The sequence below is a fragment of the Rhinolophus ferrumequinum genome, chromosome 9 (genome assembly GCF_004115265.2).
Source record: "Rhinolophus ferrumequinum isolate MPI-CBG mRhiFer1 chromosome 9, mRhiFer1_v1.p, whole genome shotgun sequence".
NCBI lineage: Eukaryota > Metazoa > Chordata > Mammalia > Chiroptera > Rhinolophidae > Rhinolophus > Rhinolophus ferrumequinum.
The window spans coordinates 9668511-9695600 of record NC_046292.1 but is presented as its reverse complement, the minus strand read 5'-3'; the positions used below and the strand labels follow the sequence as shown (position 1 = coordinate 9695600).

The 27090-nt window shown below is 47.7% G+C and overlaps 1 protein-coding gene across 5 annotated transcripts in view; it reads right to left on the bottom strand.

The window, feature by feature from the left end:
• Positions 1-27090, bottom strand: part of KAZN (kazrin, periplakin interacting protein) — a 1005443-nt gene that overhangs the window by 408415 nt on the left and 569938 nt on the right. For 4 of the 5 annotated variants that reach the window (XR_004423856.1, XM_033114228.1, XM_033114229.1 and 1 more), the window contains exon 3: positions 19231-19471. Coding sequence is in view for 4 of the 5 variants with exons in the window: in XM_033114228.1 (XP_032970119.1) it covers positions 19231-19471 (241 nt within the window). In the remaining variant the exon portion in view is untranslated. Of the gene's footprint in view, positions 1-19230; positions 19472-20349; positions 20369-27090 lie in introns of those variants that run through there. The other variant, XM_033114230.1, reaches the window with a different exon arrangement.

Genomic DNA, 27090 nt, shown 5'->3' with positions numbered 1-27090 from the left:
TAAATAACTGGCCCAGGGCAGACAGTACACATGCCGTGGGGCGACGACTCAGTTCCAGGCCATTCACTCTGGAGCCTGTCTTCTCACTGTCTGTTGCTCTAAGCACTAGATTATAATTGCCCCGGCCAGGGTCTAGACCTAAACTACAGCCCAACTCTATTACCGGGCACAGTGCCGCCCTGTACAAAAGGCTCGCTAAGTATTAATACTTTGGAAAGAACAGGCAGAAAGAAGAGGAAAGTGTCACGGTCACAAATCTCCCATGGACAACATGCACAGGGCTCCCTCAAGGACTGGCTGAGACCCAGGAAACCCACCCCAGTTTCCTGACGCCCAGAGAACATGGGCCAAGTGGAGACTGTGCCGATAAAAACAATGATAAGAATTACAGTAACGACTGTGACGACATGCACTGGGAGCTCCCAATCTGCTGCGCTCTGTGATCTGTGCCTTCCAGAAATGAACACAATTAATAACCCCAATGGCTCTCAGAAGTGGGTGCTCTAATCAGCCCCATTTTATGCCTGAGGAAACTTCCACTTTGATTTTAAATAGAATCTCTGGGGCTTCAAACACTTTCAAAGTTATCTACTTTTTCTTTTACACTCATAATTTAGGGAGAAGCAGACAGTAAACTTTTGTAGACAATCACATATAAACACATGCATGCATATATAGATGTTACCATTATACAGATGGGTAAACTGACATTCAATGGGCTCAGATAAACTGATCTGAGGTGGAAACTTAACACGATCCAAAGGCACTATTCACAATAGCCAAAAGGTAGAAACTACTCACATGTCCATCAGAGGACCAACAGTTAATTAAAATGTGGTATAATCCAGACAACAGAATATTACTCAGCCATGAAAAGGAATGAAATTTGATACACGCCACAACACGGATGCACCTTGAAAACAAACATTATGCTAAGTGAAATAAGTCTGACACAAAAGGTCACGTATTGTATGATCCCAGTGACACAAAATGTCCGCACTAGACAAATCCATAGAGAGAAAGTAGATTGGTGGTTCCCAGGGGAAAGGTGAGTGTCTGCTTAACGGGTATCGGGTTGCTGTTCCAGGTGATTAAAAAGTTCTGGAACTAGACAGTGGTGTTGGTTACACAACATCGTCAATGTACTTAATACCACTGACCTCTACACGTTAAAACGGTTGATTTTGCGTTACGTGTGTTTTTATCACAATTTAAAAAAATGATTTCAATGCCTCTTTCATTGTACATGGGGTAAAATACGGATTCCTTGCCTTGGTTTACAAGAACCTGCCAAACCTGTCCTCTCCCCCAGCCTCCTCACTTCCTCACTCTCATTCTTTCTGTCTTCCCTCCCACTGCTCCCATCACACCAGACCTGGAGCCCAACCCAAACACTGGCTATTCTCCCTACGAGCCATGTGTGTGTCACCCTGCTGTGTCTGCCCTCCTGCAGCAAGCCCTGCTCAGAGCCCCCACCTACACCTTCTTTGCCTAGAGAAGGTCCACTTGTGCTCAACCCAAGCACAGCCTCCTTCGAAGGCTGTCAGTGAGCCCCTCACCTCGGCCTGGGCAAACTGTCCCTTGTCGACACTCTTACATACCGTGCAGGTATGACTGTCACAGTACTTGTCACCGTGTATTATGCTTTCACACAAGGAAAGAACATAGGCTGGTTTAAAATACAGGCTTTGGGGGTCACTGGGCTACAGTTCAACTCGAAAATCTACCCACTGTGTGAGCATGGACAAATTACTTCATCCCTTGTGCCTCAGTTGCCTCATTTGTAAAAACAGTAATAGTTGATGTGAAGATTAAACACAGAAATACCTATACAGCGTTTAGGACAGCGCCTTGTCCCTCGTAAACACCCTGTCATGTTACTGTCATATTACCCTCATCGTTGCCAATTGTCCCCCTTTTGCTCCAGTAGCTTATGAGTTCCACGAGCCCAGGACAGGGCCTGTCACAGAGCAGACACCCAAAAAATACATGTCGAATGAAGTTACGATCCATCTATTCTGTGCCTCTCATTTTACTGATGGGGAAACTGAGGCTCAAACGTGAACATGATTTGTCCAGTCACGCAACCAGCTGGAATCAGAAGAGAGCCGTGAGCTTCCCGTGTGAAACCCTCAATCGCCACCAGGTCACGACACGACCATATTCCAGTATGTTTCCACAGACATGGGCTACACATCTCACAAACCTCATCATGCAGCCCAAATAAAAATGACCGACGAGAGGCAAGCAAATGCTGGACTCAGCTGCCAGCTCTCAGCACCCAAGTCCTTAATCTCTTAACAAGAGCTTGAAATATTAGCAGGCAACCTATAAATAATCGAGAAAGAATAATCCAGAAATTAACTGAGGGTCTGTCAGCAAAGCAGTGGGGCTCCCTCTCCCAAGGAGAATGATATATGAGCTGTCGGGGACAAGATTTTCGTTGGGCACATTTAAGGTGAGCACAGATAGCGGTGGGCACCCAGGGACTCCCTTCGGCCACCGCCAAACGGGAAAACTCATAGATCAAACCACAAAATAAGTGAGGACATTAAGGCTTCATACACTCTGGAATTTACACTTGAAAAACCAAGTTTCCCACTTAAACTAGCTCCTCCTTAAAATGATTTTGTCGTCACTCCCAAGAGAAGTCACTCCTGGGCATAAGAGTGAGAGACTCTGGGCCGTAGTTTTCAATATTCACAGCTGACACTTAGTGAATCCTTAGCATACAGATGCCAAGCGCTCAGCACAGAGTTTCACGTATGCTTACGTGAACTCACTTCGTCTTTATAAACACCCTCTAAGGTATGAACTATTATCAGCCCCATTACACAGACGAGAAAACATCTGTTATGTGACCCAACAAGATGACATGCTAGGAAGTGGTGGAACCGTTGGTTAAACCCAGGAACCTGAGTGCAGTTAAAGGAATGTTAGTCGTACAATGAAGGTTGTTGCCGTTGACGGTCCTTGAGAGACTACACAGAAACTAAATGGGAAGGTCCACATCCAGAGTAGCTCCTGACACCAACTGAATGAACAAAGGTAGGGGCCATGTTATCCCCTGAACTTGTAAGAGGCAGCCCAGGCAGCCCCCTTAAAAGCTAGCGGGAGAATTAATAGCTATTTGATGGACACCTACCACTATATTACAAATGGTCGGGAGCAAAATAAATGCAAATGAGGCCACAAGGGCAGAAAACCAGCCTTCCCAAGTGTATCCTGCCTGCATTGAAATGCCCTGGTTCTATCCCTGAGCTTAATATTTCATGCAAAAGGCAACACTGAGATTGCCGCTCCAAGAAACCCAGGGGAGGACAATCAGGATGACAAATGGAACCCGCCCCCTTGTATCTTGGAAATGCCACGAGGTGTGGGTGATGGGCTGAAAAGCTGAAACGAACCGGGGAGCGAGCCTTTGGCTAAGGCTGATTTATGGGGCGCGGGGCCCAGCACTCACCTTTATTTACACTGCTCAAAGCACATAAACTCCAAGAAAATTTAGTGTTTTAATTTGGGCATCTGGCTTGTGCTTTATTTTTTTAAATCATCCTCTTCTGTGCTCGCTGGTAAACAAGACCAAGCCATAAAGCCCATACCGGAGGGCTTCTTTGTTTTTCACTTGCCACGTTCAGAATGGAAGTTCCTTGAGGGCACCGAAGGGACGTGTGTATCATGCATAAAGCGTTCTCCTGGTATCTGCAGCACGGAACTATGAGTTTGTGCTGCAGTGTGGACACTGCACAGGGCAATGTGGGATCGGAGGGACACGTACTGGACGCGGAAGCCAGTGTCACCACGCTAGCCTGGGCTCTGCTACAAAGCACTATGCTGCCTGCCTCTGTCACCTCGCTTGTGCTTTCTGGCCTCAGATTCTCCAACTGCAAAATACAGGCTGGATGAGGCGGTCTTCCATGTCCCTTCCAGTGGACGACAGACATCCTGTGATTCCATAACCCACATGAATGCTTTTCTCTGGCGCTTCCGTCTTCTCTCCACCCCAACTTTCCAGTCTGTCTCCTACGTGTGACTGTGGCAGAGTCACAGTCTTACATGATGTGTGCTTAACCCAGCAAAGATAATATTCCCCAAATTAAAAAAAACAAACAAACCTGTCTACTTTTAAGATATTCTTCAAGGTGGAACTGGTAGATTCAGTGAAATTTTTAAAAGTCACAAGTCGTAGAAAGTCTGAGACAGGCAGGACTTCAGCGAGGTCTTACCCGAGGCGTGCATTTTGATTGAGCCGATGTCTGAGCTCCTAAGCAGCTGTCTGAGGTGCCTCTTACGAGTACAGCGCACGGAGGTGGGAGTGACGCGACCCATGTCGTTGGTAACACGGTTGGCATCACACGTCATTGTGGAGGACGGAACTTCCCTTTCTGTTCTCTCTTGTCTCTCAGTTGCAGTCAGGGCCAGAACACAGTTTTCCGGAATCTCAGGCTGGGCCCTTCCCCTGCCGCTATTTCCTCCTCTGGCTTCCAGCAGGAGGCGACCACCTTACTTGTCCTGGTATCCCTTGCGACCATCACCGTGCCTCCTGGATCAGAAAATGAGCTTGATGACAGCTAACGGCACGAATAAACAAAAGTACAAGCTGGGTGTCCCTCCCCGGTGCCTGCTGGGATACTGTAAATTCACGCACGTTTACGGCACCCGCTTATGCCATTGACGACATTTATGGAGGCCTTAGCACGTGTCAGGCAGGGTGCTCAGGGCTTCACACACATCCACTCCGGTAGTCTTACGGCCACGTTGTGATGCCAGAATGAGTGTGATCTCCAGGGGGAAACTGAGGGCTAGACTGTAAAGCAAGCTGCCCACCTTCCACAGCTAAAAAGTGGGAAGAGAACAGGAAATCCATCCAGGCAGCGGACTCCAGAGATTTCTGACCCACGCTATAAATGTTAAGCTTGTGTGAGCATCTTCATTTGTTCAAACAAGTCATTTGGCTTCACTGAAGCCAGGGAAGCCCTTTCTCGTAATCACTCTCTCGCAACATTTCTCTGAGTTGTACTCAAATGATGGCATCCTGTGGCTGCTACATTTTTTGTTTTCTTCAATGGCCAATCTGCACGCAAAAACACAATACAGGGAAGATGCCGCTCAACCGGATCACATTTGGTGTTCCACATTTTTTTTTTTTTCTTTTCAACCTCTAAACCCAGTAGGGAGTAGCTTTGCTAACACTTCTGGCATGGTCATGCAGACTCTGGTGACGACCACGTCCCCCCTGAATGGCTCTCGTCTTTAGCAAGATAGGCCTTTCTGTGCGTGGAAACCTGCCTCTCTCTAATGTTCTCGCCTAAGTCCTAGGTGACCCACCATCCATATATAACACCAAAGAAAAGAAATGAAAACCATTTATTTAAGTCTTCCAGGTGGTTTTAATCGCAGGTACTAAACCATTGTTAAAAGGAAGATTTATAATAAGAAAGGACAGAGCGGCTCAGGGTGTTTGCCATGGAACAGTGAAACGATTCCGTAAATGCCATCTTCTCTAATAAATCTGAATGCTGCTGGAGAGATCAGGCGATTACCCAGCATTGGCATAAATGAGAAAACGATATGACGGATCACATGCTTGAGGGGTTTTAGGAATTAGGTGGAGATGGGGCAGGAGGACGCCAGTTAGCAACGGCAGAGGGCCAATCAAAGCACATTGCCAGAAGTCTAGTTTAGGGCCAGTTCTGTTATTCGGACTATAACTGGTGCTTTCCAGTATCCACGTGAGGAAGTCGTTGTATTAATTTTTGCTGAAATAAAGGAGGTTTGTTTTGTTTTTGAAAGACAAGGACCCAAGTCATAGCTATTCTGATTGTGTCACAGTGAGGCAGAGGTGAGTTTGAGGAACAGAGGAATCCCTTAAAATCAGCAGAGAATCAAAGGCCTGGGGCAGTAGCCCTGATTTTCTAAGGCGCTTCTCAAGCACATAACGGCACAAGGCATTGCTGAGAAACACACTGAACCCGGCTGACCACTAATGCCCAGACGCATTCAGTAGCTGCGGCTCCCAACCTGCGGGCCCCACAGACTCTGGGTGGCCAGAGAGTGATTTGCAGGAACTCGACAATCTATACGTCTGCCTGTGGACAAAAGTGAGTCATTTTTCTTGCATGTATGTACCATTATTTTTCAAATGTATGCAGATACAGAAGAGGCATCCATTTGGCGACGCTACTGAATTCAAGGTACTCTTGTGCATGTATGTATTTTCTCAAACAGACAGAAACAGATACAAATACTAATATGTAGGGACCAGAATTCACTCAATCTCTCTTCATCGTTAAAAAGAGTACACGTGTAAACTGGGGGTATGGACGGCAAAAACATTAAGCCCAGATGTAAACCGATGGTATATCATAGCCATCTTGGCTAAAGTTTAAACCCCTGGATACTGGCTCCCGACTCATGTCAGAAGGATGTGCGTGCTCACTAGGAAAGTGAGGATTTTGTTGGTGCTAATTTGGGGTACATTATCTTTTTCCTCTGAGTACAACCTACTACCTCAGCCTGCCATCCTGTGTGAGTTAATCTTTTCAGGCCTTAACCCTCCCTGTCCATTCATGTTTGCAGAAATCTGGATGATTTCTTATATGAACCATTTATGGACTCTGATCATAACGTCAAATACTGGTCTCGCGTACGTGCGTGTTAAAAGGGCTAGAAAGCATACTCAGCAGGACCTCAGGGGAAGTCTGGCTCCTCCCAGGAGCTAGACATCTAAGCAACACAGAAATACCAGGGGAAAGAGGTCTGGAACAAAAATACCCAATCTTGCCTTTGGGAGACTGAAATCGACTGGGCAAATAAAGACTTCCCCCAAAGGTGGGAAAATCCAGCGTTCAATCATACAATATACTATTAATAATGAAGAGTTCTATCTATCGAATCCCAAAGTCGGCCAAGCTTTGTGCCAGGCACCCTATGTGTTATTGTGTCACACCAGTGGTTCTCACCCCGGGAGTGAGTTTGGCCCCCAAGGAAAACCATTTCCCAATGTCTGAAGACTCTTTTGGTTGTCACATTCTGGGGATCTTACTAGTATATGGTGGATAGAGATCAGGAATGCTGCTAAATTCCGACCGTGTACAAGACCACTCCCCACAGCAAAGAATTTTCTGCCGAGGTTGAGAAACCCTGCATTACACCATCCCGATCACTCTATAACGCAGGCGTTATCAGCCCCGTGTGCTAGATGTCGCAACTGAGAGCTGGCAGGTGCCACAATGCCTAGGTCATATCAGCAACATCTGAATCGGGCCTCTCTCACTCCCTTAAACCCACATATCTACGTTGTCGTGAAGATGGAAGTGACGTCCACATTCCACAAATAAGGAAGCGGAGGCTCAGAGGTCAAGTGTCTCCCCCTGTATCTTACCACAAGCAATGCCTCCTTGTCCCTTCACAGTTCTTCTAAGGTCAGTGATGATGTCTAAACACAAGTGACTCCAAACCACGGAGTTGCCAATAAATGTCTCTTTCGCTCATCCGTTAACCATCACAACCCTAGTGATTAAGTTCTCATTTGTGCTCCTTTAATCATTTCTGCTTCTCATTTGTGCTCCTTCAATCTAGTGGTTTTATCGCTCCCATCGAATCCACTAGTTCTTTCATTTAGTAACCATTATTAAGCTCTTCCTGTATGCTGAACATGGGGAAGGTGCTGGATGTAAATGGGTCAGAAGGCAAAGGAAAGAGAACTACAAGTTTAAGGGTTAGCCAACTATAACCCAGGGGCTGTGTGTTTTTGTAACTAAAGTTTTATTGGAACACAACCACGCCCATTCATTTTCCTAAGGTCTACGAGGGCTTTCACATAACAACAGTAGGGTTAAGGACTGGTGGAAGATACTCTAAAGGCCACCAAAGCCTACAGTATTTGCTCTCTGGCCCTTCACAGAAAAAGTTTGCCAACTCCATTAGCTCCATCATTCAAACCAGAAAGAGAAGGCATGGCTGAGAACTCCAAACCGAATGAAGATGGCTTTTCATCTATACACGCAGCCATATATTATCTATTGGCAGTGGGGAGAGTCGTCAATGCTCAATGCTAATTAATACAAATCTAAAACTCAAAAGCACCAAAACATTTTGATCCCTCACAATACCTTCGGCTTTTCTAGAGCCCATTATAAACGGATCTTCACATGAAGTTCAAATGTGTATTCCTTCTGTCAGAGGTTTAGGAAGCCCAAATGTTCCTTGTTTAGCGGAATGCAAGTTACACTGAAATTAAAAGGAGATCAGACTCGCGGCCATTGAATTAGCTGCTTAAGAGTCGGTTAACCACAGCAGGTTGTCTGCTGCACTAGGGACCTCTGGGTTGATCCTCCCCTTCCATTCTGCTGCGATGTACAGCGAAAGACTCCATCCTGACCTTCCATGCCTTTTCTGCCACACTCCTGCTTGACCTTTGGTCTGCAGATGAAATTCCGCTGCTCTGAGTACAAGGTTTAGGCGTGACCTGGAGCAGCAGGAAAGTCCATGTACTATTCAGGCAGTTACAGCCGCAGCATAAATGAGAATATGCAACCACGTAGCCAACAGGCTAGGTAGAAAGTTTAAACCAACACTTTTGGTTGCATATGAACCCAAAGCCCCTGATAAAAGAGACCCTCGAGGTTTAATGGAGTCTCCCTGAAGGGAGAGTGAAAAAAGAGAAATTAGGCAGATTTATTGTGATGGCTGAACCCTGCCTCCAATACTTGAAGAATATACCCACCCAGAGGTCCCCACCCAGATGTGCTTTCCAGATTTGGTCATCCTAAATGATGGTGGTGTCAGGTGCAAAACATTCTCCTGCCTAGGAGACTCATTCCCAGATCCGGCTCTTTGAAATAAACAGGAAGTTCCTGTGCTAAACCCTGCCCTGGTTTACAGGTCCCTAAGTGCTTGATAGGGCAGCTGGAAGAGGAGAAACTCCACCCCTAGGCGCTAAGAGGACAGGTTACAAAAAGTCAAATGACTATAAAACCCCCATTGAAATGATGAAAGAATGTAGTATAAAAAAAGGAGATGACATTTGTAAAACGGCATTTTCCCTTTGCCAGGGGTGGACGTGGGGGGCTCAGAGTAAGAGAGCACAGTCTGGGGTGATGGTGTCATCATGCAGGCCTTAGGAGACGGGGTGGCCCATGCCCAGGAGGGACTGGCCAAAGCAAGGTCAGACCACACCAATCATAAGCTATAGGGCAGCCTTCTTCTGCCGTTGTACAGCTGGGTCTGCTCTTGTAGCAGGAGAAAGAGAGGAGATTTGGTTCACTGACCAGCTCCACAATCTTGAACGAGTCAGCTGAAGTCACTGGGCCTCCATTTCTCTATTTAGAAATACACCATGTTTCCCCGAAAATAAGACCTAACCAGAAAATAAGCCCTAGCATGATTTTTCAGGATGACATCCCCTGAACATAAGCCCTAATGCATCTTTTGGAGCAAAAATTAAGATAAGACCCGGTCTTATTTTCGGGGAAACACAGTATTGCTGTGTCTACTTCAATTCAATCACAGGAGCCGGTTGGTAGGGTCCATGGAGATGACGCCTAGCTTGTCACTGTATACAACAAAGGTGATACACTCTAGTGCTTCCTTAGTGCTTTCCTGGGTGCAAGGGAAAGAAAAAGAAGGAGGGTACATAAATGCAGCAGAATCCTAGAAAAAGGGCTTGGAAAAAAGGGCTTTGTGAAATGAGGTGCTAGGCCAAGCTTCTGTATGACAGGCAAATTGAGAACACTGCTGGTGTTGGACGGTGGGTTTTGAGTTGACCCACGGTGGAACCAGCCCACTGTTGACCAGCGGAGTTTTAACAAGGTTCTACTCTGCTGGCCTTTGATAATGACCTTCACCATAGATGCGCTGACATTGAAATCACGATCCTTCTTCGCAAGACTTGTATGAAGACTTACACGTCAGCTAGCTAACAGGGATGACAGTATCCCCAAAACGGCAGCCAGGTCTTGCCTTTCTGTGACCAACATCCAAAGAGGTGTCAAATATCCTCATTTTTCTCTCGCTTCACATAGTAAACTTTGTAGGAAGAGGAAAAGCAATACACTTGATGAACACCTTAATTAAGATAATCAATATGCATATAATCACAGGTCAGTTTTCCCCCCGCCATCATTCGTCATGCTTTATGGTACCGCAATTGTACTCTCCAGGCTCAGTATCGAATTTCTAAATTTCATACCTCGTTGTCATAAAGAAATGGAGAGCACAGAATTTCAAATGGCAAGAACAGGCGGGGCGGGGAGGGGAAGTGGCATAAATCCCACTGTCTTCCAAGTTGCACTTACCAAATTAAGGCAAATACACCATGTTCAACGGTTTAAAGGAAGTTCAAGTCTATCAAAGAAAATGAACTAATTCATTTGCTGCAGCTGACAAGCCTTGGCCCAGCCTTGGCCAGGAAGATAAAACAAGCGGAGAGCTTATTTTAAAAGATGCAGGGCCTACTGCAATTCACGTTTCTTATTCTCTTTGAAGGGGGGGGGGGAAAGCTATTTTTCAAAATCTAAACCCTGTATCATTTACATCTTCCTTCTCCTTCAGAAATACTCTTTGGGGAAGAAGGGTCCCAGGCAGCAGCTATTCTCTGCAGTGTCCAATCCCAACCTAGCCAAAAAGTTGCACTTTTTAATCTCATGGTCAGTTCAACCTTTAGGAGCAAAAATAATGTATTTTCCCACCATGCTTTGATTACACATGGCCACTGTCATGCACATCCGTGAAGCCTTCTGTATTTGTCACGTCATCATCTATTTTCTCATTACACCTGTCTAGACCTTTATTATAAAATGTAATTATGTTTCCGTGTCAGTCACTCCTACTAGACTGTGAGTGCCAAGATAACTTAGTCCATATCTTATTAAATCTGTGGTCCCTGAACCTCTGTGCCCAATCTCTCAAGATAGATGGAGACAGAGAGAAGAGAGGAAGAAGAAGAGAGAAGAGGGAGAGTGGGAGGGGAGGCATGGAAGCAAACAGGCAAAACCATCCTTCCAGCGTGTCTTTGTGCTGCCTGGCCATGACATCTCGAAATTCTTGTCTTAGGGAAGTGGGCAGGCTGCAGTGTCAGCTAAACCTGTGTTCCCGTCCCCTGTTCCTCGTCTCAGCAGATGACCATTTTCCAGAGCTTACAAAAGCAACCTCCGTTTTCTAAGCCTCCCTTTCTCCATCTGTAGAATGGAGGTGATAACATTCCCTACCTCAGTGGGATATGAAAGTGAGAAGAGACCATGTTCATCAAGCATACTGCACGACGTCTGGGAAAGCCCCCCACAAAGAAAGGGTGGTGATGGCTATTCATATGGCTTTCAGAGGATCTCGAAAGTCCCTCCAGCTCCCCAGTTCTGATCCCGAAACGTCCTTTCTCTAGGAATGAGGCAACCCCCCGCCAAGCAGCTCTGGGGTCCACTAGCCCCTTTCCCAGAAAGGAAAGAAGTTCAAGTCCTCTCTGTGACTCTCTCAGACATAGCCCAGCAGTGACGCAGAGAGAAGAGATGTCCTGACATGTGAACGAAGCTTGGCCACGAAGCTGTCCTCTTACCTCTGGCCAGACACCAATTCCTCCTGGCTAGATGCTTCGGCAGTGAGAAGGCACATTTTGTACCGTGGAGCTCAGAGGGTTTATGATGAATGACTTAGTGTGTGACACGCAAACCCCAATTATAATTGCCACAGTGCCAGCTTTAGAACAAAAATGATTTCCTGGGCAGGAATGGGAAAAAGTCTGCAGAGCTGCACAGTAGCCCAGCTGGGGCAGCAGGCAGGCTCTGGAGTCACGTTGACGTGTGTTTGTATTCTGGCTCTGCCACTTGCTAGCTCGGTGACCCTGGGCAAGTCATAGATCCTTTCTGTGCCTCAACTATCTCACCTGTGAAATGGAAACATAGTACTTATCTCAGAAGGTAGCTTGAAGGAGGAATTGAGGTAAACCAGAGAAAAGGTTTGCAACATTGCTGACCTCTGGCAAGTGAACATTCAATTAAAACCGTCTATCATTAAATCAATGACCTTTGTGGCACCGTGTATAATGTGACAAGCAGACCGAATTCCGCATACTCTGTAATCTAAGAATCAGGGGTTCATCCATTTATTCAACAACTATGTACTGAGCTCTTGCTATGTGCCAGGCACTGTTCTAGGTGCCGTGAATGAGCAGAAAACAGACAAAACTCCGCTCTCCCGGAGCTGTCACTCTAGGACTCACAACCAGGGCTCCCCTGAGGCCTGACATAAAATACAGTTCTCAACCAGGGACAATTTTTGGCCCCCAGTGGATACTTGGCAACTTCTGTAGACATGTAGGGTTGTCACAGCTGGGGTGTGGAAGGTTCTAGTGGCATCTAGTGGGCAGAGGACACGGATACGGCTGAACACCCCACAATGCACACAACAGCCTCCCCCCAACAAAGAGTGATCAATCGTGCCGAAGCCGAGAAACTCGAGTATAAGGGAATACGAGTATGAAAGAAGTTAGCAGGTCCTTCGTTGGGCGAGGCCACAGGGAGAGAACCCAGGCAAGGGAAGGACAGGGACGGGACGAAGAATAAGAGGACCACAAGATTCCAGCTTTGCCTGGAAACATCCTTCCTGAGAAAGAGAAACAAAGTCCACGACGTAGGAGGCCCCAAGCCCAGGACCAAAACACTAGTGGGTACAATGGTATCGACCTCAGGAGACATCATGAGGACTGAATGCGTCCATTAAAGCATGAACAAGGAAAAGCGCTGAGAACAGTGCCTGGCTCCGAGGAAGGCTGTGGCAAGGCTGCCGCTGTCCTCGCCATCGGGGTCATCACCAGGTCATGGTGGACAAGCGACGTAACCTGGCTGAGTCCCTGTTTCGTCTTTTGAAACACGGACCTCAGAGCTGCTACCCGACTGGGCTCGGGGATCAATTACGTATGTTAAGCACTCAGGACAACACTCTGTATGTTCTCAGACCTTATTATTATTTATGAAAAGTTTGACAAAAGCCCTGAAACTAGCTCTTACTTAGTCCTACATTAAACTATTCCCCTTCACCCCAAAGAAGAAAACCACATGGTGTCAGGATGGTTCCAGCACACCCGGCGTCTTGTCACGTGCCCATGAAGTGAGCTCCGAGAACCACAAAGGTGTGCCAGAGGTGAGTGCAAAATATTAGCTCTGGGCCCACGTTCCATTGGAGGGCACGTTGCTCTTAATCGTTCACGTTATTTCAAACAGTCTTAGAGCTGAGACAATATTGGAAATGGAAGGCCTTTCCCTGCCCCCAAAAGTACTCCAGCTCTTGCTCTGATGGAAAAGGATGGAGGCAGTGGGGGCCGGGCAAGGGACTCCTTCTCGCCATTCTCTCCACCCTCCCAGCCTGACTTCCCATCACAGAGGCCTTAGGAACGCTTTGCTGGCATAACTGCCCGTTAGAAGCTCCATCTGAGCTCTTGTGCTTGGGTCTCAATTCATCACAGGGTGAAGGGGACACGAGCGCTGCAGAAGTCTGACCCAAAGGTCCAGCAAGACCAAGTCAACAAAGACACCAAAACAAAACAATTGAGAACCAATGATTTCCCACCACACAGAAGCCACCTGCTCAAACAGTTGTCCTTGCCAAAGTCATTAAGACTACGTGCAGCTTCTTTCATCGTTCTAGCAGCTTAGGAGTCCAAGGGAGAAGCAGGAATGCCCGCAGAGCACAGCCGGGACCCTGCTGCTTAAATCTGAGGTCGCATCAAACAAGCAAGAATGTTCTGGTCTCGTCCAACCTCATGGGGAAGAAGAACAGATTCCTTTGCCTGGTCTTTCTTCAGCTTCTCCACAAGAGAAATGGGCCTGGCAGGGAACCTCAAAGATGGTGACGTGGGCCGGCAGGACTCTTGCCTGCTCTAAATCGTCAAGTACAACCTGCCACAGTGGACGGCCACTCTGTTGGCTTCAGAGAAGCTGTCTTTTCCTAAATGATCCTGCCTGAAGCCACTCTGCCTGCATTTCAGATGACGACAACATTGCAATGACGGCTGCTGGTGGCACTGCTTGTCATCCCATGTGTTACTTGCCCTAATATCCAGCCCAAACAGTACAGACTAATTTTCATTTACAAGATCACTTAGAAAGCCATTCCCTGGCTTCAGAGAGCAGAACCAGTTGTGTGCTTGCCTGATGGATGGCAGCGGGTGAGAAGCCAAGCGCTCACATAAACCGATTCCAGAAAAGGTCTAAAAAGAATGAGGAATTCATGTTGATTTCACTCTCCTTAGCTACACAACTGAGGAATATATTTTGCATATGTATATATATTATATAACCTATGTTTTATATTATATAGTAATATATATTTTATATATTATATTTACACATTACATATTACATATTATATTCAGATCCTCAGCAATTTCCCTAATAGTCAACAATCGCCTGTTTGATTGAATCATTTCACTTCCTTTCACCATTCTCCTGGGTTTTTGACGTTGAAGGACATCCTGATCTCTCCTCGTCTTCAATCAATTCACAACCATATATATATTCATATACATACATACACCCATACATACATACATCTATATTCAGGTATAATCTGCATTGAACATGGCCAACACCCCGAGCTTGCCCTCCTGGGCAGTAAGCAGGCAGCATTCCAACGAACACTCCCCACCTGCCAAGCCCATCTGCTACATACTCACTGGCAGCCAGAAGTCACAAATTATAACCCACAGGATTCCTAAAAAGTGCCAGCAGTCTTGGGCAGTAGGGGCCAACGGAATGGGAAGAACGTGGCTTGCCTTCCTCAGGGTGAGTAGGTGCCTGGGCTCCAATGATAAACATCAGACTGACTGAGGCTTCTGGTGCATAGCAAAGGAGTTGAGAAAAACCTCAATAAATCGTGAAATGTCGGAAGCAGGAAATTAACCAGAAACTTGACTTAAGGGATCCCCCGAAAGGCATTTTCCAAAGACAATGGAAAGACAGTAAATAATAACTGATCAATAACTAATTTCAACCATGCTGTACTAGCTGTAAGTAATGTCTTTGTGACCGCGCAGGTGACTTTCAGGAAGAACTCTGAAGCCTCATCTCATGACAGCCTACTGGGTTAGGAAACGAGCCGCAATCTCTTTCAGCCCATTGATATGGCTGGAAAACGGAGGCCTGTGCTACTTCCTGAGCTCTGTAACTCAGCGCCAAGTTTACAGAAGGCCCCAGAGATTCTACCACATTTGGTTCCATCTTCTCTACCATCTGAAAATTCTCTTTCTCAAAGAAGATAAGAGTCTACTTGGGAAAACGAGAGCAGAGGCAGGATGAATTGGGGAGGGGATGCTAAAAGACAGAACTTCTTTTGCAAAGCAATAGTGTCTGGCATCTCCGCAGACGACTCACACATTCAATTCAGTCCAAAGGTAATTGAGACTTCACCGTAGAGTTTCCAGTGTTGCACTAATACTACATAGGAGCAGTCAGACCTGAAAGCCTATTTTAACGCCCGGGGAGAAAAAAATAAAACTTGTATCTGTTTATGGAAATGTTTAAAGGTGTAGGAAACGACACTTTTCCCCATCCCCATCCTAACAAATGCAGTAGGCAGTAAGTCCTCACCACCAAAGAAAGACTTGCATAGGCATATAAATACCTTATTTCCTTGGGAAAAAAAAAAAAAAAAACAACCCAACAAACTAATGGCATTCTATTGGGCGTAAGCGTTTTATGTTATATACAGTTAACACCTATTTGAATTGGGTACAGTGGCGCTTAATTGTTTTAGTCTATGCATAGCAAAGCAACCAATTGAATCTAATATCAGTCATTCATCAGATAAAACATTTTCAGAGAAACAAACTGCTATATTTTCCCCCTCAAAGAGCAGAAAGGATTTTTACACACATTTTCCCAGAGATGCTATGCCGAGGAAAACAGCTTAGAAATGTTACTTTAAACAAATCCGTTCTCTGGCTACCAACAACAAGGCTCACTGGATACCAGCGCTTGGCTCTATTCTTTCCAAGGCTCCTTCTGTCCACCTGTCAAAAGCAGTTCTGACCCGACCAACCCAAGAGGCAGCCTCCGAGCTGTGAAATGTGCCACCCTGCATGGATGCCCTCTGCACTGTATGCCAGCCTCCTCATTAGAGATTATCCAACTCACTTGAAGCAGGGAGAGAGAAGATGGGCTGGCTGCCAAGTGTTCTTTCAACACAGATTCCGAAAGAAGATCCTGCAAAGTGTCGAAAGCCCAGATTTTCAGCAGTTCACTTTCTAGACTCTGTTACATAGCAACCATGCCAGCTCACACAGGGTACCAACCAAGTTAATATTTTGTTTAAATGACACACTGCATTAACCGTCTAGGAAAACCCAAGTTTTCTTCATCAACTTACCTACTGTCAGATGTCATCACTAGAACAAAACACCCAAAGATAGATTGCTGAGCTCGTCTAAGACATTAAAATTTTTTTTAAACAAAAAAATTTCAAAAGGGTTCTAACCATTTCCTGGCAGGGACAGCCAAAGGTGACTCTTCCCCTGTAACCATATGTGCTAATATTATTAAAAGTACATTAGCATGCATTTAATATGTACATAATGCCCTCCAGTTAAAAGATAACTTATACGGTTGCCTTTTGAAAGACACTCATTTCATTCAAAACCTTGATTTGAAAAGTGATAATTCAATAGCACTAAATACGCTTGATGTTTGGGCCCATTGAACCTACCAACGCGGACAAAATGAACACAGAAGACCAATTCAGAACAGTCAGAAGCTCCCAGGAGCTGAGCTGCTGTGAGCCTTCCAGGAGGTATGTTATGAAGATGCATGAGGAAAACCATCAACCACATGTGAAAATTAACTTGAGAGAACCCAATGCTTCCCTTTAGGAATATGGAGGAACTAGCGGAAGAAATTACCAGGCCACCTCTGCAGAGGGGATATATCTGTTCGAGCAGAATGCTGAGAAAGGGTCATGAGAAAAACCAAACCAAAACCAAACCAAAACAAAAACTCACAGAGGCTAAATTATGTAAAAAGTACTGGATTGAAAAAGTACATGAATAAATGATGCCCTACTGGGGGGGGGGTCAGGGGGAAAGGGGCGCTGGTTTTCTTTTCAACCATCACATGGGTTTAAATTCACATCAATTCAGAGGGATATGTGGCCAACAATTAAGTTGAGTGAAAACCTTTAACATTTATTTTCTGATTGTAAAATCACTAAATGCCCCCTAGGAAAGGTTTTGAAAAATACCAGTGGTACACAGAGATAAAAAAAGCAAGACCTTCCTTCATCCAACCACCCACAGACCGCCACTGACATGGGCAGGCATGCCCCGAAGAGCACAGGGAGCTGCTGGTCGTGTGTGTTTTTAAGGATTATCGAGAGATCGAAAAGCCAGTTCCATTTCCACAACCTTGTGCATTTTCGTAGGAAACAAGGAAAAGAAAACAGCCTCCTGTTGCTTCACTACAACAATTTAACCATCGGCAAGTAGCTCAACTTCCAAGTTGAGTGTGTAGCTCACTGCTGCACTGATCTCCTTAGCAGGCTCAACCTGCAGCTAGACCCAGGACTCCGATAAAAGCTACTTAACTTTCCCTTGGCTGAGGAAAGGGGGAGACGGTGGGGAATAAACCAGCATTGTTCAGCCCCCCCCTTACCCTGGCTTTTGATTCTTCACAAAATGCCAGTACTTGGCTATTTCTTAATGTTGGAAGAGTCCCTGCCTATAAAAAGGAAAGCATCCCCGGACGGTCTACCTTGCCCTTTTTTTTGCCCAGGTACCAGCGGAGAATGTCTGCCACACACAATGACATAGCAAGGGATAAATGACAGAATAACCAGACACCCACCTTGAAAACTGTGCGTCAAACACCAGGCTCACAACACCTTCCCACCATTACGTCATGGCTACTTCGGTACCAAATTACTGCCCCAATTCTAAGACTCTAGACAGATTCCTGAAGTGCCAAGTTAAGGTCTGACTTGGACGTCCACAGAAAACTGCTCATGTTTAGGCTTAACGTCTCACACCCACAAAGCACAGCTTCTCCAGGAACGTAAGGAGGAAACAGAAACTGATGGAGAGACAGCACTAATATGACAACTGTCTCCCTCAACACTTAGGAAAAGCTCTTGCAATAACAAAACCAGAAAACCCTTTTGCGCCACTAAGCCATTGGTACCTAATACTTTATCAAGTGACACATTTACACAAATGGCCCTCCTGGACTGGATTTTTTCTCCTGTTGTGTTCTGGATTTCAGCAGTTTAGTTTACAACTCAAATGATACTAATAACCAGTGGCACCCGTTTCTTAAAGGGCAATTAGGCCAAAAAAAAAAAAAAAAAATCTGAAAAGCCAGCTTTTACCTTTTTACTTTTCAATTCACAGAAAACAACCAGTACATTTTTGGGGAAGCTTCCTCCAGCTTTAAGCCTTGCAAAGGGTTTCAGAGCTCCATCACTGTCAATGTCAACACAGACCAGCTGTCTTTTTCCCCCACCTCTAAACTGTAAAGGGTCCCTTCCAGCAGCAGCTCTGCAGCCCACCATCTAAGCCCTCATTTCCACAGGAGCCCATCACTCAGCCTCTGAGGTCTAAGATTTCCCCCTGGAAAGTGCTCTCCGTGTTTATATTTGCTGGAAATTTAAACTCCCTGCTGGGCAGGGCATCTACTGTCGCATCGATATATTCCACTGCCTGCGCGACCTCAAATGGGGGGAAAATAAAGTCCAGATGCAACCGAGACCAGGGATTTGGCATCCGTGGAGAAAAGTGCAAAGCAGCCCAAAGAAGCCTCTGCCCCAAACACGGCAGTAGAGCCTGGAGCTCGCTCTCAGGGAGTCATTCCAAAGGAAGCAGCCTCCCCACCGGAGCTGTGGCATTCGCTCCTGCCAGGGGTGGGGGCAAAGGCCCGGGCATGAAAAGTTTGCCCACGGAGCTGGGGGCTGTGTGCCATCCAAAGGGCACTTTCTGCTGCTGGAAGGGGGCTGCCAGCTGTGCCTCGCTCACGCAGCCTGCGGCCGGTATGACCGTGTGAACCCGCGCCCACAGCGCCCGGGTTCTCGTTAATGACAGCAGTCTGCAAGTCCCAGCAGGAGAGCAGCTGTGGCCACCTCCGGACGGAAAGGGTTACAAGCCACAATGCAAGGCGATTTCGCCCCGGGCGTGAGGGACACCGAGTCCCCGGCCACCTCCCGGCCGGGTCCTGCTCGCTCGCCTCTCCTCTGCCCGGGGCGCAGAGCGATCCCTACCTTGCGCGCCGTGCTGGTGGTTCTCCATGTTCGTTGCCGCCGAGTCCGCCGCCGCCGAGGCGCTGGTGGCCGCTCCCGGGCCCTGGCCGGGACCGCCGCCTCCGCTCAGTTCCGCCAGTCTCCGGTTGGTGGCCGTGAGTTCGGCTCGCAGGTTGGTCACCTCCTGGCTGGCGGACTGGACCGCCCCATCGATGCGGAGCGCGAGCTGCTTATTGTCTTCCATCATGCTCAGGATTTTGGCCTGGGGGCGAGAGAGGTGACAAAGAGCTGCATGATGCGTGGGCGGGCGCGCGGCCGGGCACCCCCGGCTCTACCTGTTGGGTCCCCCGCGGCCCAGCTCCCCTGCGCCCCGACCCCCAGGCACCGGCAGCGCCGGCTCCTCCGGCGTAGGAATGACAGCGGCGCCTCCAGCCGGAGCCGCGGCGGTAGCGAGGCGGAGGGGGGAGGAAGAGGAGGAGAAAGAGGAGGAGAAGGAGGAGGAGGAGCAGCGATCGCCGAGACCCCGGCGCCGAGAGCGCTCGGAGAAGGACACCGCGCGCCGCCCGGCACTCTTTCAATGGAGCCTACCATTCGCAGCGCGCTCGGGAGGGGGCCTGGGCCAGGGGCCCCAGCGCACCCTCGGTCTCCTTCGCCCCCCACTTCGGGGACACACCCCCCTGGGGGCAGGGGCGGCAGGCGGCAGCCCTGAATGGGCCAAGGTGGCGCCCCTGGCCTGGGGTGGGGGGCGCCTGCTCCAAGGCCGGCCCTCGGTCCCCTCCCTGGAGCGGTGGGGCGGCCCCCGCCCTGGCGAACTAGCGCCCCGCGGCGCGCTGGGGCTGGGGAGGAGGTTGGTGCTTAGAAAAAGGGGTGCTTGGAAAAGGAGTCCCGGGGGTGGGGGGTGGTGGAGCGGGGATGGAGCTCTGGGGGCGGGGGCGCCAGCAGGAGCTCGGGAGTGGAGTTCTTGCCTTGCCGGTTCCTTCAAATGCTGGGAGGAAATTGCAGCGGGGAGCTGGGCTGGTGCCCCGCGAGCCTCTCACTCTCCACCCCCTTCGCCGCCCCAACCCTCGCTGTCCTCTTCCCCCAAGGAGCACTGGGTCCTTCCCCAGGGTGGGCCAGTCGCGCTCTGGTTTTCCCTCTGACCTGAAACCCGGTGTGTACTCCGGAGGTGGAGGGGTGGCCTTAGCCAGGTCCCAAGCTTCTTAGCTGTGTTTCGAGGCGAGGCGAGAAGGGTGAGGCCCCGGAGGGAAAGCTGGAAGGCGTCAATGAGGCTTCCCCCTTTCTCCTCCTACTGGAGTATCGAAGCCCAGCTGCCTCAGCTTACCCACTCTTTTCAAGGGAGACGTGAGGTAATGTTCAAGTTGATAAACCCATCTAGCTCCTCTTTCTCCCAGAGCACAGGCTTTGCATTTTTCACTGGGGCCCTGGATTCCAGCCACCAGACCTTGTTACCATAGCAAGCTTCATTCCATGCAAATAGGACAATTTAAAACAGCCAATGTAACCCGTGCACCACCATTCCAGCTCTTCAACCTCCAGAGAGCAGCTCCGAGCCCACTGGAGAAGCCCTGGCATAGACTGAGGTTGCCCACCCTTGAGATTCTGCAGCATTTATTGGAAGCCTACTATGTGCAAAGTGCTTAGTGGGCGTTATTGTCTCTTTGGAGTAGGGCGTATTATTCCCATTTTAGAGATGAGGAGACCAATGCTATGGGCAGGTTTAAGCAATTTACCCAAGAAGCCCACAGAATCCGGTGAAACCAGGACTCTGATTGTGACCTAGTCTTACTGTACCTTCAGGAGACCTGGATGCTGGGGCACCGTAAACACACACTCGTGCTCATCCCCCTATGACCAATAAAAAGCTTTTGCAAGAGGGCAGGGCAGTGTTTGATGGTGGAGCCTGTGGCGGCAGACAACTGTTCACTCTGTTCAGCTAACTGGTCAGCTGGGGATTTACGTTGACCTTCGCCTCATTAGCACAAGTTCTGACCCACTGGGCCAACCAAGGCACTTAGACTTCTTGGTGTATTTGTAAAGCAAGGTTCAGTTTTTTGAAGTTCTTCAGTTAAGTTATGGAGGGGCATCAAAATTATAGAGCTTTCTGGGTCTTCAAAAAAGGGCTGTCATGGTTCAGCCACTGTGGAAAACAGTTTGGTGGTTTCTCCAAAAGTGAAATGTAGAATTACGATGTGACCCAGGAATTTCATTCCTAGGTATATACACCAAAGAATTGACAACAGATATTCACTCAAAAATTTGTACACAAACATTCACAAAGCACTATTTGCAATAGCTAGAGGTGGAAACAACCCAAATGTCCACCAAAAGAAGAAAGGATAAACAAATTGTGGTATATCCACACAATGGAATATTATTCAGCCATGAAGAGGAATATACAAAGTACAGATATATGTTACAATGTTTCGATAAATCTCCAAATGTCATGCTAAGTGCAAGGAAAGACACAGACGGGCACATGTTATGTGATTCCTTTTATATGAAATATCCAGAAAAGGAAATCTATAAAAAAGAAAGTAGACGCATGTTTGCCAGGGGCTTGGGGAAGAAGAGAATGGGGAATAACGGCTCAAAGGGCAGCGGGGTTTATTTGGGGAGTGATGAAAATGTTTTGCACAGCAACCACAAAACAAGGTGGTTGCACAACATTGTGAAGGTAGTAAATGCCATCGAATTGTTCACTTTAAAATGGTTAATTTTATGTAATGTGAATTTCACCTCAATAAAAAGAAAGTCAGCATATATGCAAATACAGGAAAGGGGCGGGGGGAATCCTGGGAACAAACCTTGTGAGAAAACAACTAAGAGCAGCTCTATTTAGAGAGCTCTGTGTGTGTGTGGTGGTGGTGTGTGTGCGTGTGCGTGTGTGTGTGTGTGTGTACACTCACACCTCCATCACAGCACTCCTCAGAAGGCACAGTAATTTATCTGTTCACATCTCTCTGTCCCACTTCACTGCGAACTTCTGCGTGGGAGAAGGAGGGTGGTCAGTGTTTATGTTATTCATCTTTGCATCCCTGACACCTAACTCCATAGTCAGCACTCTGCAAATGGATGTGTGTGAGCGTGTTTGTTCAGTAAACAAACTGACCAAGTGTTAGTCATTTTCCTCTTCAGTGAGATTATTCCCACACACCAGAATCTTAAAATCAAGTCAAAACAAAACAAAATATCCAACAAAGACACAAGAAAGCGAAGACACGTTTCTTGGGCCCCTTCTCACCTCTCTGCCTCCTTTCCCCAACAATGGTGCAGCCACCGAGGTTTCAAGAAATCACTTTAGAAACTCCTGGGGTGCCTCCTGGGATCTTAAAGAATTTTATTTTTTGAACATTTTTTTTCTTTACACGAAAAAAGGGGCTTTTCCCAGCTATGTCTCCTTATGTTCACCCACATACAAAAGGACCAGATCTCACACAGGAAGTCTGAGATCAATTAGCCTCTAGAATCTACTTGATTTAAACCAAAAGGGGAACTAGTCGACCTTTCTTTCGCCCAGCTGCCACCACGGCTCCCCCCTAGGTGATCTCTGGTAACAAACTAGTCACAGAATCCCTCCCTTCCTACTTGCCTAACACCCTAGAGCAGTCTGTCACCTACAGCTCTCTCCCTTCGGGATCCACAACTATGAGAATTTGACAGGACTGTGCTTTCTGTTTCAGGACCCTCCCTTCTGCATGTTCTTAAAGTAGCCACTGCCTCACACCCCGGAAAGTTGATGTTACGAACCAAGCCAGAAAATGGGTTCAGTTCACAGGGATGGCCTGTAATTCTGCCAGTGTCTCTCTGGTTGCCATCCCTCCCTATCAGCCAAACGCCCTCCACGGCTCAGTCAGTGCACTCGCCCGTACGTAGTCACCAGCCTCCGCCAGTATGTACTGAGTGTCTGATCTTTCTAAGCAGAATGAACAAACTGCGCCATGTGCATCTGGTACCTATCCAAGATTGCCTGGGCATTTTGGAAAGTGCTAAACCATCCTTGCTCAGAGGAAGAAAAATCCTAATGAGAACCAAGCCAGAGCCTAACTCATTGCTGACACTCATGTCACATGCACGTCCCTTCTCCCATAAATAGAGTAATCTTATCATTTAGTGTCCGAACTAGGACACTTTTGAGAGTGAAAGAGGATACTATGAGTAATGAAGCTGGGACAAGTGACATAACTTGGAACTGTCCCAGGAAACCCTGTATATATGTTTGCCCCACCCTATAACCAAAGGATACTATTGGGTTCTAGAAGGCAACTTTGGGATCATTTCCTCCAGCATCTTCATTGTATACTGATAGAGACACAGAGACAGGAAGGACCCCAGCCGCCATGTTGGTAAAGGAGTTGAGAGAGATTTAAACCAGAGTCTTTACGTAGAAAATGGTCCATTACTCTACCGATGTGTATCCAGCACCATGGACTGTCATGCTCATGCCAGACCGCTGGCGCACATGGTACTTTCTAAGTTCTAGATGGAGAAGAGCAAGCCCACCACCTTGCACCGTCTGGCCTCTGCTTCATTTTGTACCACTCTCCCCCTAGCTTGCTACCCTCTTGTCGCTTAATTCTTTCCGACCTCAGGGCCTTTGCTCTTGCCTCGGCGTGGAAGAATCTCCCTGGCTCTCCCTGATTCCTTTTCATCCCTTAGACTTAACATTCATCATTTAATTATTTCACAGCATGCATTCCATTGATTGGTCCTTTAATTTGGAAATAGAGGCCTGAGGATTTGAGAGCTAAGTCGCCCTAAGTCTGGCTCACTGCGGGGAAAGTCTTTCGACGCCTGATACCGAGCTCAGCAAAGCTGTCCTCTTTATTCTGCTTTGTGTTGGATCCAGTGGAATTCAGAAGAAATAAATGCCCGTTTCTGAAGCGAATTTGATGATTTCTCCTGCATGCAACCCCAGGCCTCCGCTAAGACCGCACCATGTGACAATTCGCGTGTGACAACTGGAATACACAGAGCATCCATGTCCAGCGCGCGCACCCGCCCAGCTGGTCTGTGAGCCTCAGGAGGCAGGGGCCGCGTGCAGTTCTTTCTGCTTCCACTGCCTGGTGCTCACTCTATGCTTCTCTGAAGCGTTTGTGGTGGACTAAGCAGCTTTACCCCGCCGTCCCCCGTGACTTCAGATCCACTAAGATACTTGTTTCTCGTTGAAACCCTTCTCATCTGCGGTCTCCCCGGGAATTCTTACTTTCCAAAGTACTTTGACATCTCTCTTCTTATTTTAGCCTCACGACAACTCCATCAGGTAGAGGGGAAATTCCAGGCACCTGGAATGTGCTTTGGGCAGCGTAAGGCATGGAGGTTAAGGGGTCTGTCCTAAGATCACAAATCTAAACTAAAAGGTCCAGGAGGGGAGGCACTTGCCCACGTGTCCTTTCTCCTCGTTTCCCCGAGTGCTCAGCATGCATCTGTCAGGCGGTGAGCTGGGGGCCAGGACTTGGATATCCACACGTGGCCCAGTCTTCTCTCGACGCAGTCAGGGTTCTGGTTTCTGTCTGGTTCAGGAACGGGAGGCAGCATTCACGGGCTCCCCCTTCAAGGTGAAGTTCACGCACAGGGCAGAGTGGTCGAGGGGAGGTCTGAAAGAGAGGCCAGTGAGTGACAGACCCCTGGGCCCAGGAGTCAGTGCCCTGAGATCCCCTGAAGCTTCCTTGGGTCGGCACGTGGCTGCCCATAGGAACCACGGAGAACTGGCTCTCGTCCTGCACTTCACCTTCCAAGGTCACGTCTTGCTAACAGTGTCTCCTACCGAGGGCTGCGAAACACACCTCTGGACTTCAGGCTGGTTCTAGTGCTTCTCAAAGTGAGGATGGAGACCCCTGATGTGAAGGTCTCTAGGAGATGCTTGTTCAAATGTAGCTCCCAGGCCCCACTCCTCACCGACCAGCACCTCTGGGGAGGAGCTGGGTATCTAAGGTCCCAGGACAGGCTCCCATAAAGCACTGTGCAAACGTGTGAGATCCATACATGTGGGGAAACTTCTGAGCCTCAGAAATGGCTGCGAAAGCCCCCTGCTTTTTCTCTTCTGGGTGCTGTCAGTCCCGTGCCTTCCCACACCCTTCCACTGGAGACTCCCTAGGGAATACCTTCCCTCTCTGCAGATGGATGTTCTGTTTATTCCAGTTGTCATATGCGAATCCTGGCCAATCTAGGAGATGTAACTTTTGTACATTTACATGGTTTTCTTTGGCTGAGTGGGTTTTAACACGCTCTCTGAGGTAAAGAGCAAAGCATCTCTCAGACAGGGGCAGCCAGGTCCCGGGGCTGTGGGTGAGAAGACATGGGTGGGGGCAGAGCCACAGACATGGGGCATAGTGTACAGGTAGCAAACCCTGACAGCTAAGTTATACTCACTTCCCAGCAATGCCACCCTACCCCCACCATTAGTCACTTTTGCAATGGTAGTTATGAAATGAAGGGCTGGAGAAAAAAAGAAACCAGGAGGGAAAAACAGGACAGAAGACTGTGGGGCTTAGGGAAACAGCCCACAGTCATAAGATGGGGACGTCTGAGTCATATGTGGATTGTGTGTGTGTGATATATACGAGGAGTGATCATAAAATACGGTGAATGTTTAAATTTTAAAAAATGTATGACAGCAAAACACATATTGCCATTAACCCTCCTCAATATACTGCCCCTTGCTTCAAACACACTTATCCATCATGCTTGCCACTTCCTGAAGCAGTTCTGGAAGTCCTCTGTCATGAGTGTCTTTAGGTGCGCTGTGATGTCCTGAATTGATTCAAAATGTTTTCCTTTCATGGTCATTTTGACTTTAGGGAAGAGCCAGAAGTCACATGGTGCCAGATCCGGTGAAAAAGGTGGATGAGGACACACTGATGTTTTTGTTTGACAGAAATTGCCATTTCCAGAAGCGAGGTGTGACATGGAGCGTTGTCATGATGGAGGATGAAGCACTTCCACGACTGCTTCAGAAAGTGGCAAGAATGATGGGATAAGTGTATTCGAAGCGAGGGGAAGTATTTTGAGGGGGATTAATGGCAATGTGTCTTTTACTGTAATACTTTTTTTATTTAAACAGTCACTGTATCTTTTGATCACACCTCATATGTATATATATATATATATATATATATATATAATATGGCATATATAGTCATGTACTTCATAACGGCTTTTTGGTCAACTGTGGACCACATATAGGACAGAGGTCCCATACAATTATAATGAAGCTGAAAAACTCTCGCCTAGTGACATCATAGCCATCGTAACATCATAGGTGGTGAGGCTGGTGAAAACACACCTACTGTGCTGCCCGCTGTATAAAAGTACAGTACAGTATTTTTACTGTATGTTCTCCACATTTAGATATGCTTAGGCAACTGTAACAATGCAGTATTCAGTACAGTGACATGCTGTACAGGTTTGTAGCCCAAGAGCAGTAGGCTGGACCATCCAGCTTAGGGGTGCAATAGGCTGGACCACACAGCCTAGGTGTGCAGTAGACTGGACCACACAGCCTAGGTGTGCAGTGGGCTGGACCATCCAGCTTAGGTGTGCAGTAGGCTGGACCACACCGCCTAGGTGTGCAGTAGACTGGACCACACAGCCTAGGTGTGCAATAGGTTGGACCATCCAGCTTAGGTGTGCAGTAGGCTGGACCACACAGCCTAGGTGTGCAATAGGCTGGATCACACAGCCTAGGTGTGCAGTAGGCTGGACCACACCGCCTAGGTGTGCAGTAGGCTGGACCACACAGCCTAGGTGTGCAATAGGCTGGACCATCCAGCTTAAGGGTGCAATAGGCTGGACCAACAGCCTAGGTGTGCAGTAGGCTAAGCCATCCAGCAGGTGAGCAGTAGGCTGGACCATCTAGGTAGTGTAAGTGTGCTCTGTGATGTT